General features: G+C 50.4%; 1 protein-coding gene across 12 annotated transcripts in view; it reads right to left on the reverse strand.

Moving 5' to 3' along the window:
- MSI2 (musashi RNA binding protein 2) overlaps nucleotides 1-15,800 on the reverse strand; it is a 199,630-nt gene that overhangs the window by 66,396 nt on the left and 117,434 nt on the right. For all 12 annotated transcript variants that reach the window (XM_066333581.1, XM_066333580.1, XM_066333575.1 and 9 more), the window contains exon 7: nucleotides 12,660-12,708. In XM_066333581.1, coding sequence (XP_066189678.1) covers nucleotides 12,660-12,708 — 49 coding nt within the window. The remainder of the gene's footprint in view (nucleotides 1-12,659; nucleotides 12,709-15,800) is intronic.

The following is a 15,800-nucleotide window of genomic DNA, read 5'->3' on the forward strand; positions in this document are numbered from 1 at the left end:
ACACCCAAAGTCTCCAACACAACTGGGAAACGCTGCCAAGGAGCTGGCAAAGAGCACAGGGACAAGGACACCACCCTGGCCCTTGGGCTGGGACAAACGGGGCCCTTTCCTGTCTGTCCTGAGCATCCCAAAGCCACTGCAGCTCTGCAGCTGCTCGGGGTGGTGGCCCTGTGCAGGGCTCAGCAGGATGGGGCTCAACACAGGGGACAGCCCCAGATCTCTGTGTTTACCTCTGGTTAACATGAAACACCCCAGAGCCCGTCTGACACGAGGTTTTCCAGCAGCAGAGGGCCCACAGGTGACTCACAGGGACCCAGACAGGACCAGGACCCAGTTTTGGTACTGCTGAAGTTGGCCACGGGCGACACAGCACAACACCCAGCTCTGAGCATTGAGGACAGGCTGCCCTAAATAAAGCACATCTCCCCCTCCATCAGCTGCACTTGTGACCAGTGGCCTTTTTAATATATTTTTTCTTCCTTTATTTTTGTTTCTCCTCTCCACTTTTTACTCATCTGGCCCCCGTGTTTACAGCTCGCTGCAGCACAAATCCTTATTTCATGTCACCCACTGGCCCAAGCTGTCCCCACTCCCTGTTTCTCCTAGACAAGTTAATAAGATGGAAGGCTCCCCGGAGGCCCAGAGCCAGCCAACATTATCACTTGGAAGCAAGGCAGAAATACTGACACATCGGAAATGACTTCAAGCCTATTAATTACCCTTTCTTCTCTGGCAGATCTTTGAGAGAGAGCTTGACAAATTGAAAGGCAGCAGAGAGCATCCTCCCCGTCCCAGGAGCCTCTGCCCACACCAACAACAGCAAAAAAAAACAACAACTCCCCCCGCCAAATTATTTGTTTTGTTATCAATTAAATCACCAAAAATTAGCTGAGACAGAGGCTGCCTGTCAGTGACAGATCTCCTTTTTCTCTCTGTGTTCTCATTTGCAGAGGCAAGATGCAAGCCATAGAACACTGGAGCCCTGGCAGGGCTCTGCCACCTGCCCTGGGAAAGTTTGGAGCTTCCTGGCACTGAATGCCAAGGATCTCCATCCACCATCCACCCCCTGCTCCTGATGTGCTGCAGAAGCCCCCTGAATACCCCCTCAGCCCCTCCCTCAAAAGGTATTTTCAAATCTTCACCAGCATAATTGATCCTAATTATTATAAGCAGTAGATATTAAATGCATTCCTACACGCAATGTGGCTTCAACTGCGGGCTTTCAGCAAAGTCTATTGTATAAATAAATGACTGGATTTCTTATTCAAGAGCCTCAGATGTGACAGTATTAATTCTGATGCAAAGTAGCCACGCAAGTCGAGATAAAGTCACTACCTGCCACTATGGCTTTATTTTTAAGGTGATTTCCATAACTTGTGGTTCAAAAAAGAAAAAAAAAAAAAAAAAAAAACAAACCCCAACTTTCAAAATAACTGGAACAAAAATCTTCGGGCCGTTACCTAGAAAACTATCATTAAATCATTTGTTCCGTTTTTATTAGTATCATTGTAATTAAAGGGAATCATATTTCAAAAACATCCCTTCAACAGCACTTATCAAACCCCATCCCTGCAGCCTATCAATTAGGATTACAATAACCTCGCTCCCTTGTTGCCTCTGCCATTAGCATTTTGATTGAATGGCTGTTGAGAAGTGACTGGGACCAGAAGATTGTGTTCACAAAGTAACGTTTCTTTATTCGCTTCCATTGAAGCTGGTCTAGTTGTCTCCAGTTCCTACTCAAAAGAGACAAGACAGTTCCAAAAGCAGTAATTTTGATGCAGGATTATTTTTTTTTCCCCCCTTCTCAGCGAGGTGAGATAGATTGGGTGAGGCTGGACACAAATGAAATGAGCTGACAGCGGATGTGGGGGCTGCTGGTGGCTCTCCAACCCCACAAAGTCCCAAAAAAGAAAAAGTGTCAGGGCAGGAATGGCCCCAGGGACGTCCCCAACACCTGGGGAACACCCACCAGCCTCTGCAAACACCCTTCCAAGGGATTCAATAAATCACAATAATAATTTATAATGCCCGAACGACTTGGGGAAGTTTTCATCTATGTTTGTTGCTCATAGTATTAAATGTAAAAGGCAACAATTTATCAGCCAAGCCTCAGCACTTTGGGAAGGTGAGGGAGAGATGGAGTTCTCCTGCCATAACAATGGCACTAACGAAGGACAGAGCAGCAACCAATGTCATCAGGAGGGGGATGGATGCATTCCACCACTGCCATGAATTATAACAGCCAGAGTTCATTAAATCTACCACATTAAAATAAAAATGGCCTGCCACGTCAGACAGTTCTATTTACTGATATTCCCACTGCTGATGCCTGCCCCTGATAAATCACATTCCACAGCACAAGCAACAGTTATCCAAAACCATTTCAAATTGCTCAGACGTGCTGGAAACTCCAGCAGTGCTGGGTTACCCTACCAAAACATCACATTCCCAAGGTTCAGCCTGACAGCTTCCAGGGGAAAATAAAGCGACCCCTGCAGCCTTCCTCTGCCCCCAGCGTGGTTGTGAGGGCAGACATGGCATTAACACGGGGTTTAGAAGGGAGGGGAATGTTCAGGAATGGCAGGAGCAGGGCTGGCACTGACCCTACAAAGCTGAGGATTAATACAGCCAGCCCTGCCCTGCTTCCTCCCCCTCCTCATCCTCCTCCAGCACAGCCCAGCTCCTGCTCTCCTCGGGAAGGAGCCTCTCTCCTCTCCTCTCTCCTCCAGCAGCTCCTCTCTGCTGGCAGGCAGCCAGGAGTGTGTAATGGTGCCAGGTAGCAATTTCATTTTTAAAATGCTCTTATCAAAGATTTAAGGTGAAAGATAAGAAGAAGCGCGCTACATCATCATAAAGGAAACATTGTATAAGGCATGGTATTTTACAAATCAAAACAGTTATCAAAATGAAAAGGTATGAAATAAAAACAAATGGAGCCTGTGCTGTGGAGAGGAGGGGAGGGAGCTCTGGGTTCGGGGAATTGATCAAATTTCAGGTTTTCTTGACAAGTCTCAAAGCCTGTGAAGAACAGGAGCAGCGACACTTCCACTGTCATTTTAAACCAGAAATAAAATGTCAGGTACATTTACAGAGAGCATATACACACACACACACTTATTTATATGCCTTTTCATATAAATAGATCTATAAATATAGATACATATTTTTCATACCATTACCCACGGCTGTTGGGTGCTTTTATCAAAGTCATCTGACCTGGAAAGCATCTGTTGTTAATACCACTGTTTTATTATTTATCAAATCCATTTCTTCATAGAATGACTAATTTCATACCCACAGCTGCTCCCATCTTCCCTCTGCAGCTGCTCCTTCCCCGGGCAGCCAGGCAGGTTTCAGCCCATCTCCAGCTCCCACCCTCCTCCTGCTGCTCCCAAACCCTCCTGGAGCACAGGGGCAGGTACGGAACAGAAGGAGGCCAAAGGGCCAGGAGAAAACCCGTGGGATACCCACCAGGAGTGGGGGAACAGGAAACAAAGCCCACACTCCCATGATCTGATTTTATTTTTTGTTTTCCTGCAATTGCATCCAGGCGGCACGAAAGCAAATATTTTAACCTCTCTGTTAGTTTGGGTTTAGGGTGAGGAGGAACACTGCTAGAACAGGAGCAGAAATGGCAGAAGCCAAGCCCCTACCATGACTTAAAAGTGATTTTGGCTCATCCAAACTCCCTGTGAGCTGACAGGGGAACATTTGTTGTCACAGGGAAGGAAATTCTCCTGCCAGGCTTCTCCCTGTGGACCCTGCCCCGATTCCAGTGCTCTGTGGAACACGTGTGTTCATGTGTGACTCCTGCAAGGGCTAAGGAGGATTTCCATCACCAGGGCACTGCTGTGACTGAAGGCAACCCCTCAACTCCCACCTGACTTACACTGGGGCTGGCAGTGGTCCCAGTCAGAGTCAATATGGAGAGATGGATCCACTCCCAGTGCTCCTATTCCCACATCTGACCCGGGACAGCTGAAGCCCCATTCCCTACAGAGCTGGAAAGGGCTTTGGGATCACTCAGGGCAGTGCTGGGCAGGGTTAATGGCACTGGATCTGTTCATTCCTCATCTCCTCCCACAGCAGAGAATTCAGGAAGCTCTTACAACTGGGAAGGTGCTTTAAAATGGGGAGCAATCTGTGAATTACTACTCTGGCTGAAGGTAGTTTTCTGGTCCAGAAAACACTCAATAAATTAAAAAGATAAAACCCACAACCCAAATGTGCCGACCTGCAGGTTTCTGAAAGAAGCAGTTTTTCAACTTATTCTATCGGATCCGGTGAAAAAAGTGCCAGATGTTCTTACTTCAGCTTATATATACAAAAAACATACAGGATAAGCAAAATCACTCCAAGCCAGGACATTTAATCAAACTAATTAAAGAAATCTTCCATTTCCACTCCCCTGACAGCAGAGTCGTTTGGAGCTTTTTGCCTTGCACAAACAGCCCATGGAGAAATTGCTGCTCCCCAGGGAGGGACACACCTGAACACGTGTCCAGGTACCTGCCCAGCTGCACCTACAGCTTGGATCAGCATCCCCCCAAATTCCCAGCATGTCCAGGGACAGAACCACAGCCAGGGATGGGAGGAAGGGGAGAGAAAGTGGAGGAGGCTGCTCTGACAGAGGCTCAGGAGCTTTGTTCCCAGCATTATCCGTGTAACCTCTGTTTCTGCTGAATCTCGAGATTCAGGGGATAGGGGATGTGTTATCTGTTTATACCGATCACCAGGAGGCTTTTACGTGTGGCAGTGACCTTGTACAGCTGAAGGCTTCAGCAGCACGGGGGCCTGGGCACAGCTGACAGGGGTGACAAAGCAGCCCCTGTGCTGCAGCATCCTCCTCACCTTCCCTGCAAGGGCTCCACAAGAGTCATCATCAAACCCCAACCCAACAGAGAGCACAGGTGTGTGAAAAACAACACACTGGAGAGTTCTCAGCCACTCTGCTCCCTGTGATCCGCTGGGAGAAGGAGCCAGCTCAGCAGGGAGGGAGGGAGGCAGCATCTCCCCCTGTTTTCACATCACATTTTTGGGCACGCTGCGAGGAGCTGCCTCTTTTCTCAAGGTCACCAGGCTGATTTTAATTCTGCCTGTTGTATGCAGACCGCCCGTCTATGGAAATGTTGCATTTTGTTCTCCTCCTGTTTCTGGCCTTTCCTCAATTAACATTTCCAAACAGTCCCACAAGGCTCAGAGTGCTCCCTGCTAATCACTTGGCTCCTGCCTTCGGGAAGCGAAAGGGGCTGGGTTTCATCAGCTGGGTAGATTCATAAGCAAGAAGTTATTGGCGGCTTTTAGGGTTTCTTTCTGCTCAGAGACCATCAGGATTCGTGCTAATTTCTCTGTCACTCAAGCTGGCTGCTTGGCAGTGACAGTGAGAAGGCAAACTGAGCTGGTACTCAGTGACCTCACTCCTCGAGGCAGCACACGACGTGGTGTCTCTAACACAAGCTCACCCCCTGCAAGAGTGACAGAACTATCATCATCACTGAGGAAACTTCAGAAATATTTGCACAGCCCTCACTCTGCATTTCCTCAAGAGCCTTGCAGAGACCAGCCAGGCTGTGCTGATTTTCCTCTGCCCTCTCCAGTACAACTGTGGTTTAGCTGCGCTGTTATTGATGCACTTCAGGGCTAAATGAATGAAGATTTTTCACTTCAAGACAGAGACCACGAGCCACGGTTCCACAGGAAGGAAATGTCCTGTTCCTGCAGGAGCAGCACTGTCCTCTCCCATCTCTGTGCCTCTGCTCTCCCACCCGAGGTACCAGCCTCACAAACCTTTACTGCACCCCAGAAAGTTCAACTGAAGGGACTGAGCCCCTTGGCCACCATCTCCTCAACTTGTAAAGGCTGCTGGATAAACCCAGGTCAGGTCAGTCAGGCTGCACAGGGCTCTCCTTCTGGGCACAGGGAACAAAAGGGTTTCTTCACACATGTTGGCCATGAAGACAAGATACAGATGAGTGCACAACCTGACTGCCCTTTACAATGTGCTTTAAAGTTGATATTTAATGTGAAGTCTCTGATATCAGAGGTTCCACACTAATTTGCTGGGCTGACTTTGCAGCCTTTACTGGAGGGACCTTTTTTCCTAATTACTATTACTACTGCAGTTTATTTGCTAAACAAGAAAACAAAAGAATGTAAGAAAATAAGAAAATAAAAATGCCAGCCCCTTTCCTGAGTGCTGCTGCAAGTGGAGCCTCTCCCCACTTCAGAGAAAGCATCCACAGCCATCTCCTCCTTGGTGCAGCCCAGCCAGGGCAGCTGCTCTCTCCTGGATGGAATTTTCATTACGGGTATAAAATTAAGCAATAAGCTCTGACAGACAGCCCAGAGCTGGGCAATTATTGCCTCAGGTGGCATTACCCAGCGTGAGGCCAGGGGCTGTAAGCACCTGAGATGTTCTGTAACCTCCTGATCTCTACTGCCACCTGCACCCGGGGCTCACACTGCCCTGGCTGTCACTGTCACACCCCACGTCGGGTGTCCCCACGCAGCAGCCACAGGACATTAAGAGACAAGGGAGATGGATCCAAGAATGGGCAGATTTTTGGTTTTGTTTTGTGCTTGTTAACACCCAAGTGAGGAGCAGGACTGAGGTGGCCAGAGCAGCCGTCACCCTGCCCCAAGGTGACACTGGCAGTCCCCAGCACCTGATGAGGGAGAGCCTAAAGGGGACAAACTGGTGCCAAATGGGGAAAGCTGGGAAGTGGCCCTCAGCCCTGAGAGCAGAGCAGCTCTCCTCACATCCCACTTTGGATCCCCCAGCCCGGAGGAGAGCCAGGAGCAGAGGTGTCAGGGCCGCTCTGCAGCAGTGCAGCCCTTAATGTGTGTAAGAAATGAATATTTATAAGCGGGGATGTAATATTAAAAACACACACATATAAAATATTAACGTGGCACATGTCACTGCTGCAATCCAAACAGACAGGTGTGACTGCTGGTGCTCGCTGAGAGGTGTGCAAATGGTAAATAACATTAACTAATGAATCTTCGCAGCGCTCACGCGAAGTTTAAAAGCAAATATTTGGTTAAAACTCTTTCCAAACCCTCTGTGGGCAGCTACTGCTCCCCTGGAGAGGATAAACGCTGCTCAGGCTGTCAGCAAGGGTTAAATCTCTCCGTTGCCAGGGCCCTGGGATGGATTTCACGGGCAGGGAGCGGCGTGGAGCCGGCGCTTCCCGCAAACAGCCTCCTCTCTGGAGTCCCATTTCTGCAGTGATACAGCTGACAGGGGAATAAAAACCCGTCTCATCTCGGAAAGCAATAACAATAACACTGCCTCCCTTTATAGCTTATGTCACACTTTTCATCCAAAGCCCTTAAAGCACTTTATGTTTTAAAAAAAAGCATCGTCGCCATGCCCGTGGATGGTTTCCCCACATCTGTGGGTCCAACCTGCTGCAGCAGCTGCCCTCAGCTCCATCCTCCCAAAAAGCACAATACCCCTGAGCTGAGGGCAGCCTCCCCCCAGGCTGCTCTAAGGCTACTCCGTGCTACAGCCAGGCTGATGCCAAGGAAAGCTACGCTCAAAATGACCAAATTAGGCAATTACTTCTCTATATTTTAACCACTCTTTTGTCAAAACTGCCCGGGGATGTATTTTTTAAATGCACATGACCTTGCTTGACCTGAGGGAGATGGTGATAAACAAATAATTGCAGTCACTTAATTATATTTATATCTCATCTATAAAAATGTCAATTACAGCTTCAGAGATCAGCTCCAGAGCTGAGGTTTTGGCAGCAGGACAGAATACAAAAGGTTATTTTTCTCCTCAGAAAAGCCTCCTTCTCCGAGGCCCAGCTGATATCTGTCTAACAGCATCACTCCTGACTCTCCCAACAAACACAGCCCCTGTGCCAACTGCTTCCACCTGGACAATCACCTTGGTGCACAGAGATCTGCTGGAAGGACAGGGCACAGACAGAGGCTGGACCCTCACCTTCCTCCTGGAGAGCAGAGGGCAGGATGGGAGAGCCCCTGTGCTCTGGGGGGTGGTTTGGAGGGATGGGGAGCACCAAGCTTTCATCCCGAGTTCTGTGTGTTCGGATCAACGCCCAGCCTTGGGCACAGCAGTGTCCCCAGTGCCATGCCAAGGTGCCAGCCGTGTCCTGGTGTCCCCCTGCAAAGGCCTGGCAGCCAAAGGGATGCTCACCCACCCTCCAGACACACCCAGGTGCCACCCAGTCCTGCCTGGCCACTCTCCTCACAAGCACGGGGAGAACTCTGCAAAAGCCCAAGTGGCAGCAGAGCTCTGCCCCAATCGGTGTCCATCCCTGGAGATGTTTTACCCCCTAACGTGTAGGATGTTCTGTGCCCCACAGACAGCCTGCCTCGCTTTAATCTGGTTCAGTTTTAAGATTAAAGGAGTCCAAGTCACACGCTGTCACTTCCCTCCTCTCCCTGCTGCCATCCTTAACTGTGCCAGAGGGTTAATTGATATGAAAATAACTCTGGGGGCTGGACGGCTTTGAAAACACACAGAGTGTTACACTCCATACCTGCAATTACAGCTTGGGGGATGCACTCACTCAAAATCCTGAACTTTTTGTGAGTCCAGGGCGTGGGGCTGTTGTGATGCAGGTCCTGGACAGCTGCTGGAGTGGCTGAAGGCTGCAGGCACCCATGGAACAAGCACAGGCTGGGACCAAGAGCATCCCACTGAGACAAGGAACTTCTCATCCTCTTCTCTTGGTTTTCCCTTCTCTTATTTCATGCTGGGATCAGCTCAGGACAGCCCACTCCTGCCCTCCTCCACTGATCTAAGTGTCCCTTCCTCCTCATGTCCAGTGCCCAGGGCCTTTCCCCAGCTCTGCTGGAGACAACAAACCCTCTCTGTCTGTAACCCTGATGCAGGAGCACAGCCCAAGGGCACGGCCCCACCCCAGCACATTGAAATGCTTCCTGGAGCTCCTCTCCATAATGAAGTTAGAAGGACATCATCATCCTGCCAGGCTCCCTACACCCCCAAAGATCAATAACTAATGCTGAACTCCAGATTTTATCTGCACTTTGCAAGGCTAACAAAATAACACCACCCTCTTTTTTTTTTTTTTTTTTTTTTTTTCTTTCTTTCTTTCCAATTACTGAACCCTTTCAAGATTGACCCAGTAATTTTCAGCTCTATGAAATTTTAGGCAGTGAAGAAAGAGACAGAAGTGATCCGCCAGAATGTTGAGAGAACTTTTGTGTGTGGCTTTTAGAAGACTGCAGGAATACAGTAATACAGAAATAGAGGATCACCAACACTTTCTTTAAAAAAAAAAAAAAAAAAGAAAAAAAAGGCACCTAACCAAGCTGATCCAGGGATATTTGTTTATCAAGAGCTGGTTCTTTGTGTGCCCACTGTCACAGCCAGAAGAACCCCCTGGAAGGAGACATCCCAGTGATTCTCTTGCCTACAACACACCAAAAAATAACCACTGCAATTAAACACAGATTTTGCAGGCTGCCTTTAAGATGGCTAAGCAGATCAGCACGAAACGCAAGAGCTGACTCGTATTTTCCTCAGAGAACATCCAGGAATAGCTGGACATTAAACTACCCCCCAGAGGCACAGCAGGACTGGCCTGATGGCATTTTTAAGGCTATAGAATCATTAAGGTTGGAAAAGAACTCCAAGCCCACCACAGAGGCGACGTGCTCCATGCCAGGCACAAAGTTTTATTTTGGGTGGGGTTTTCCAGGCAGGGTGAGCAGTTTGAAACCCCTTTTCCCTCTGCCTGGTTCAAGCCCACCCAGCAGTGCTGCTGCAGGTTTTACACACTCACCCAATACACACACACACACACACACACGTGCCAGAATTATGTCAACAAAGCCTCTCAATTTTCTTGCAAGGAAATTTATCTCGCCTTCTAGCAGTAGGGAGTGGATTTGAATCCTTTCCCCTTCCCGTGCCCACGATGATTATTCCAGGCACAGACCAACGGCAGCAAACCACAGCGGATATTTTATCTGCCATTTCTCTTTCCCGTGGCTAATTTGAAGATACAGATTGCAACCCACAAGTGGCTTTAAGAATTGCCATTAACACTGTTGCCGCACACCGCCGCATTTTAAACACGCTTCCAACACAATCAGAGTGTCACAATTTGTAAAATCTGGGGTGATTTTATCGGCAGAACTCGCTTCATCACCACAGCCCTGAGCCAGTTCATTAGGTTGATTAGCACTAGCTACCTGCACAGAGCAGGAAAAAAAAAACCCACAAAAGGCTGGCTAAATTCAAGTGTGAAGATGAAGAGGACTCCTACTCTGCCTTTTACACTTGATTTTTCCTCCCACCTGTACTTGGAGCTGAGCCCTCTCTGCCCTTTGGCAGCTGTGCAGCCCTTGGCACAGGCTGGCAGGAATTTTGGCTAATCCCAGCAAACTGCCCTTCACCCAGCAATGGGTAAACCTGTTCCCTGGGATACAGCCTCCCAAACAGAGCTGACTGAGTCTCTGTGTGCCAGAGAACTCCTTTCCTCTCCAGGAGAGGGACTCCAGCCCAAGTGTCCCCTGAGTGACTATCCAGCTCCATGGAGCACAGGGGAGCACCCAGGTACCATCACCTCCACCCCATTTGGAGCCTGCCTTTGGTCCCTTGGGCCTTTTAGTTCCTCCCCACTCAGATCTCATCCAGCAGCTTACACTAATGCGGAGCAAAATGTCACGGCTTGCGTGTAGGAAAAACAAGCTATTAAAAAAATTAGCCAGCGAAATAAATTCACAGAATTCCCAAGGGGAAAGGAAAGGATGACCTGCTGCCTCTCATCTTCAACACATACAGTGGGGAAAAAGCCCTTTGTGGGAAACTCAGAAGATTTCATGGCAAATAAGGTGCCCCCCAGAGCCGCAGCCCTCGTCTCCAGCAGACCTTTACTCCTGGTAAGTCAGTGGAAAGATGTTTTTGGACAAGGAGTCCACCCTGCGGGGCTCATTACCCAGGCTCAAAGCTGCAGCCTCCCCAAAGAGCACAGAAACGCTGACCCAGGGCTGCAGGAGCAGAGCTCAGCACAGACACCAGCACTCCTGTGCCCTCCTGCCTGGGGAAGTGCTTACAGCAGCACAGGGACACGGCAGGGGACACGGCAGGGGACACCTGGAGGGACACCACCCTGCAGGAAGGGCTCACACAGCCCGGGCAGGGCAGGCACAGGGTGAGCAGGCACAGAGCTCACTGCAGCACAGACAGGTGGGAACATTTCATTTGGGACATTTCAGCAAATGGAGAAGACCTCCACCTGGTCAGAGTACAGCCCTGCTGCTGGGACCAGAGCCCCCAGTTCCCCTTGCCCCAGGTGACCCCAAGGGCCCTTGTGCCCAGCACTACAGTTCAGCCAGCACCTTTCAAATGCAACAACAACCAAGATCCTGAATGGAGAGGAGTATTTATGGCCCATGATTGCCTGGAGAAGGGTGGAAAATCCCCCTGGATATAAAAGGAAGTTGTCAGGGCTTGAACTTTTCAACTTCAGTCTGAGCTTTGAACAGGTCCCTGTTACAAATGGAAGGGGCACTGGCTGTTCACAAACTACCCCTGGCTGGGAGGAGCTCATCTCCTGAGCAACTCCTGCTCACTGCTGCTGAACTTCCAATGGTGTTACAGCCCTGATTCAGAGAGGGATCAGTGCCTGGGAGGGAAAGGGAGGGAATGCAGCCCCAGAGGCTGGCCTGGCTCACCCTGAGCTCCTCCTCACAGCCAACAGCAGAGCAGTGGGTGGCTCAGAGCTCAGAGCTGCCGGGTCAGGGTGCTCCCCCTGTGCAGAGATGGAGGTGATGGGGATGGCTGCTGCCCTCTCCCCTGCCCGAGGCTCCCATCCCAGGTGGGCACAGGCTCCTTCCAGCCCTGGCAGCCTCCCCAAAGCCAGCTGACACCTCTGTGCCTGTGACACCAACACAGCAGGGCGGGGGGCAGAGCCACCAGCAGCCGTGGCATGGGGACAGGAGCCATGTGCCAAAATCCATGGCACAATATCCATCCCCATCCCCATGGCAGGGCAGGGCCTGGGGGGCTGTCCCCAGAGCAGGGGCTGTCCCCAGGGCAGGGGCTGTCCCCAGGAACAGCACCAGCTCCCCAAGACACAGCAGCATCGTTGATTGTCACTGAGAGGAATGGCCATAACACACCAAATAACCCTCAGCTCCTCTCACAGAGCTGGGCAAGAACGATGAAAGCTCGTCTCTCGTGTGAGATATGTGCAGGGAAATCCCCCCTCTGGAGATCCTGCCCAAGCTGAGCTACCAGCACAGGAGGATGAGCAGTCCCCACTCAGCTGCACAACTCCAGCACACTTGGGGAGGGTTTAGCACCTTCATTTCCCACTATTTCAGCTGAACTGGACTTAATGCCCAGCTTAACTGATGCCAGCCACCTCGGCACAAACCCACTGCTCCCCATCAGCCTCAGCACATCCAGCTCCACGGGATTGTCTCTCCAGGGCACCTGACAATGGTCCTCCCAAAGAAAGGTCATCACACTGACCAGCAAAGTCCCTTCTAACAACAAAACCCAGGGGTATGGGCCATTCCAAGCCATCCAGCCCCTCCTCTGCTACCTGCAGCACAGAGGATTTAGGGCCATGGACTCAGCTCATGTCCCTGACTCTGGATTTTGCTGCCCCACACTGTGAGGTCAGAGCCCCCAGCCCTCTTACCTCTGTGCCTGTTGGTCGTCTTGTCGAACATTAGCATGGCATCCTCTACCTGCAAGACAAAGAGGGAGAGTTGTGCTTTAACACACTCAGACACACACCAGGGAGAGGGGACACGGGCAGGAGCAGCCTGCATGGAGCAGAGCTCCTCGGTTTTGGCCACAGGCAGCTGCTCCTTTTGGAAACCTGCTGCTTTCCCCCTCCCTGCCCTGTCTGACGTCTGATCCTGAAAGTGGAAAAGTGACCAGTAGAAGTGTTGGCCCTAAAGAGACAAATATCTCAGCAGCTCTTCACCTCACATCCACCCCTGGCCATGCCTCATCATCTCCCTTTTGCAGGGAGACCAGAAGGGCCAAGGCAGGAACTGTGGATGCAAATCGAGCCCAGGACTTCTCCAAACCAGAGGCACTGTCTTGGCTGAGAATTAGGTTAAAAGAGGCATGAGCAGGGTAAAATCTGATCAGCCAAGAAAGGTATTCAGAGGTTTTCAAAAGGGCTTTTGCAAAGCTGGAGGAAAGAGGGGAGAGGGAGGAGGGAGAAAGTTTAATTCGCATCGGGCTCGGCATTTCCACTTCACAAGAGAGATGACTGATGAAATGTATTGAAGTGCAACCAAATTGCTTTCAACTTTCATTAGGATTTGCATGATTTATTCCACCTCCATTTAATCTGTGCAGCCACACCTAAAATTTTGCACTTATTGCACAAGGATGTTGTGCTGGGGTTGATTTCCCAGCATCATCACACCTTGAGCTGTTGTTCAGAGGCTGCAGGAGTGGGGCAGGTGGGTCCTGTGTGAGCTCTGAGATGAAATTACAGACCTGCAATTCCCCGTGGTAAACTCAGGGATGATGAAAACCTGTGACACTGAATTACAGAAGGTGTTGCAGGAAGGGAGAGGAACTTTAAAGAAAAGGTTTTATCCTCTAAAGGACTCCACTTCTTGTCTGGGGTGCAGCTTTGGGATTTTTGGTTAGTTTGTTTGAGGATTTTGGGGTTTTTTCCACCAGTAATTTTTCTGTATTTCTTTGGGCTTCTACTCTGGCTTTCTAGAAATCATTTGTTTTAGCTGAGTGATTTACAACACAGTTCCACGCTCTCCTCATCTCACACAGTGCCACCAAAGGGTCCACCTGTCCCCCCAAATGTCCCCTTAGGCAACAGAGAAACACCCAGCCTATGGCTGTGAAAAATGTCTCAGCCTTGGCTGGGGAGCAGGAGTTTGGGAAGGTGGTGAGAACACAAGCTGAACCTCCCTGATGTTCTGAAGGACTGAAATATGTTCCAGGAGATTGTAAAAAAAAATATAGTGCAGCAAAACCTTACGTGATACCTAAAATTCCTCTGAAAACCTGTCTCTGCTTAAGTTGTTCTTCACTTTTTTAGTCCAAATGCTTTGCAGAAAGTGCTAGCAATGGCCTGAGACGGTGCAGAAGTGCAGGACTCCTGACACCCATCCTGACTGAGCCCTCAAGACGCTGATGCACTGAAAAACCCAAAGTGCATTAAGCTGTTTGTCCTGCTGTCTTCCCTCCGAGAGGGAAAACTCCCCAGGATGAGCAATAGCAGGAGGCAGATAAGGAGCAGGCTGCCCTTCAGCCTGCACGCTGCTTATCTCTGCTCCAGGGTTATGTGTGCTCAGCAATCTTTATTTTTCATTCTCGCAGGTCCTGGCCTCACTGGAACCAAAAATTACACATTGCACCTGCTGCTGTTTCCTGGGGCATCACAGCTCCTGCTGCCTCCTCAGCCCTGCACCAGCCACCCTCTGTGCCCACTCAATCCCTGCTGCAGAAGGTTGAACGTGGGACTTTTCTCCCTCCCAGAGCCCCCAGAGCTCCTGGATGTGCAGGAGCACAGCCCCAGCAGCCCAGGGATGTCCCTGTCCCCAGCCCTGAGTGCAGGTTCTCCAGGCTGGACCCACACTGTCCTGCCAAAGCGACACCTCCTCCTGCAAGGACACTACTGGGGGTTTCACAAAGGCTGCAGTGTTGGTTAGGGAGAAAAGGGATGCTCCAGCGGCCGTGTCTCAGCCACTGCTGGCAGCAGCAGAGCCCTGACCCCCCTGTGCAGCCTCAGCGTGCTCCTCCAAGAGCTGCCAGGGCAGAGGAGGGCTGCTCCTGGCCCCAGACACAGCACTGCAGGGCTGGGGGGCTCTGGAGCAGCCCCTGGTCACACTGGCCTCTGCAGCTCCCTTCTCCCACCTGTCCAACACAGCTCCATCCCCTGGGCAACACAGGGCTCCGTGCCACGTGTACCACGCTGGAATGATGATCTTGGCAGCGATCTTTTTTGTGCAAATAAATCCCTGTTAGCAGGAACAAGCCCAGGCTGCAGGGGCTAATCCAGGAGGGAGGTTTCCTGGGGCTCTGAGGAGCACAGGCACCCCGGAGCTGCCCCTCCAACAGCACCAACTGCTGGAAAAGGCTCGGCCCTGACAGCCCACAGATGAAACCCGCATCTCTGCAGCCGAGTTCAGACGTGGCCCAAGGATGCCTTGGAGAAAAAATGATCAGTGGGGTGTTCTTGGAGCCAGCTGGTGCCCTTTCAACAATGTCTAATTGGTTATCTTTTCTCTCTCCTAAGGTCAGAACATTTTATCTCCGTCTCTGCCCTTTCTGTGCTTACCCCACCCTGTGTTATTTTTTAGGGCAGCCATTGTAGCAGAAGAATAGCCTCTTTCCTCCACAGTCCGGTGACACAATGAGACTTCTTGAAACCTCCTGAATAGATGAAGTGCAGCGGCAAAAGGAGAATTCTATTAACGCTTTGCAAAATCAAACATCTGAGAGCTGGTGAGACAAGCAGGAGAAGGAAATCAATATGGAGAGGGCAGCACGCTCAGAAAAACTTTTCACCAGTCGCAAAAAGGTGGCGAGGGTATGGGAGGGAGGGGGGAGAGAAACTTATTAATGCAGAAAACCCATCAATGGTATGGAAATCTGGCAGAACAGCAAGAACTCCAACTAGGAGGATTTGAATATACAAAGGGCTGAATAGAATGAGCCAACCACGCTGCCTCACACACACAGCCCGTTTCTCACGGCTCTCTCTGCAGCAAACACAAGCGGCTTGTTCAAGTTTTCAGCCAGGAGAAAGAAGGGACACAGTCAAGGTAACCGGCAGTAAACCCTGGGGTGAGCA

This window comes from Sylvia atricapilla, chromosome 20, assembly GCF_009819655.1.
Source record: "Sylvia atricapilla isolate bSylAtr1 chromosome 20, bSylAtr1.pri, whole genome shotgun sequence".
Lineage (NCBI taxonomy): Eukaryota > Metazoa > Chordata > Aves > Passeriformes > Sylviidae > Sylvia > Sylvia atricapilla.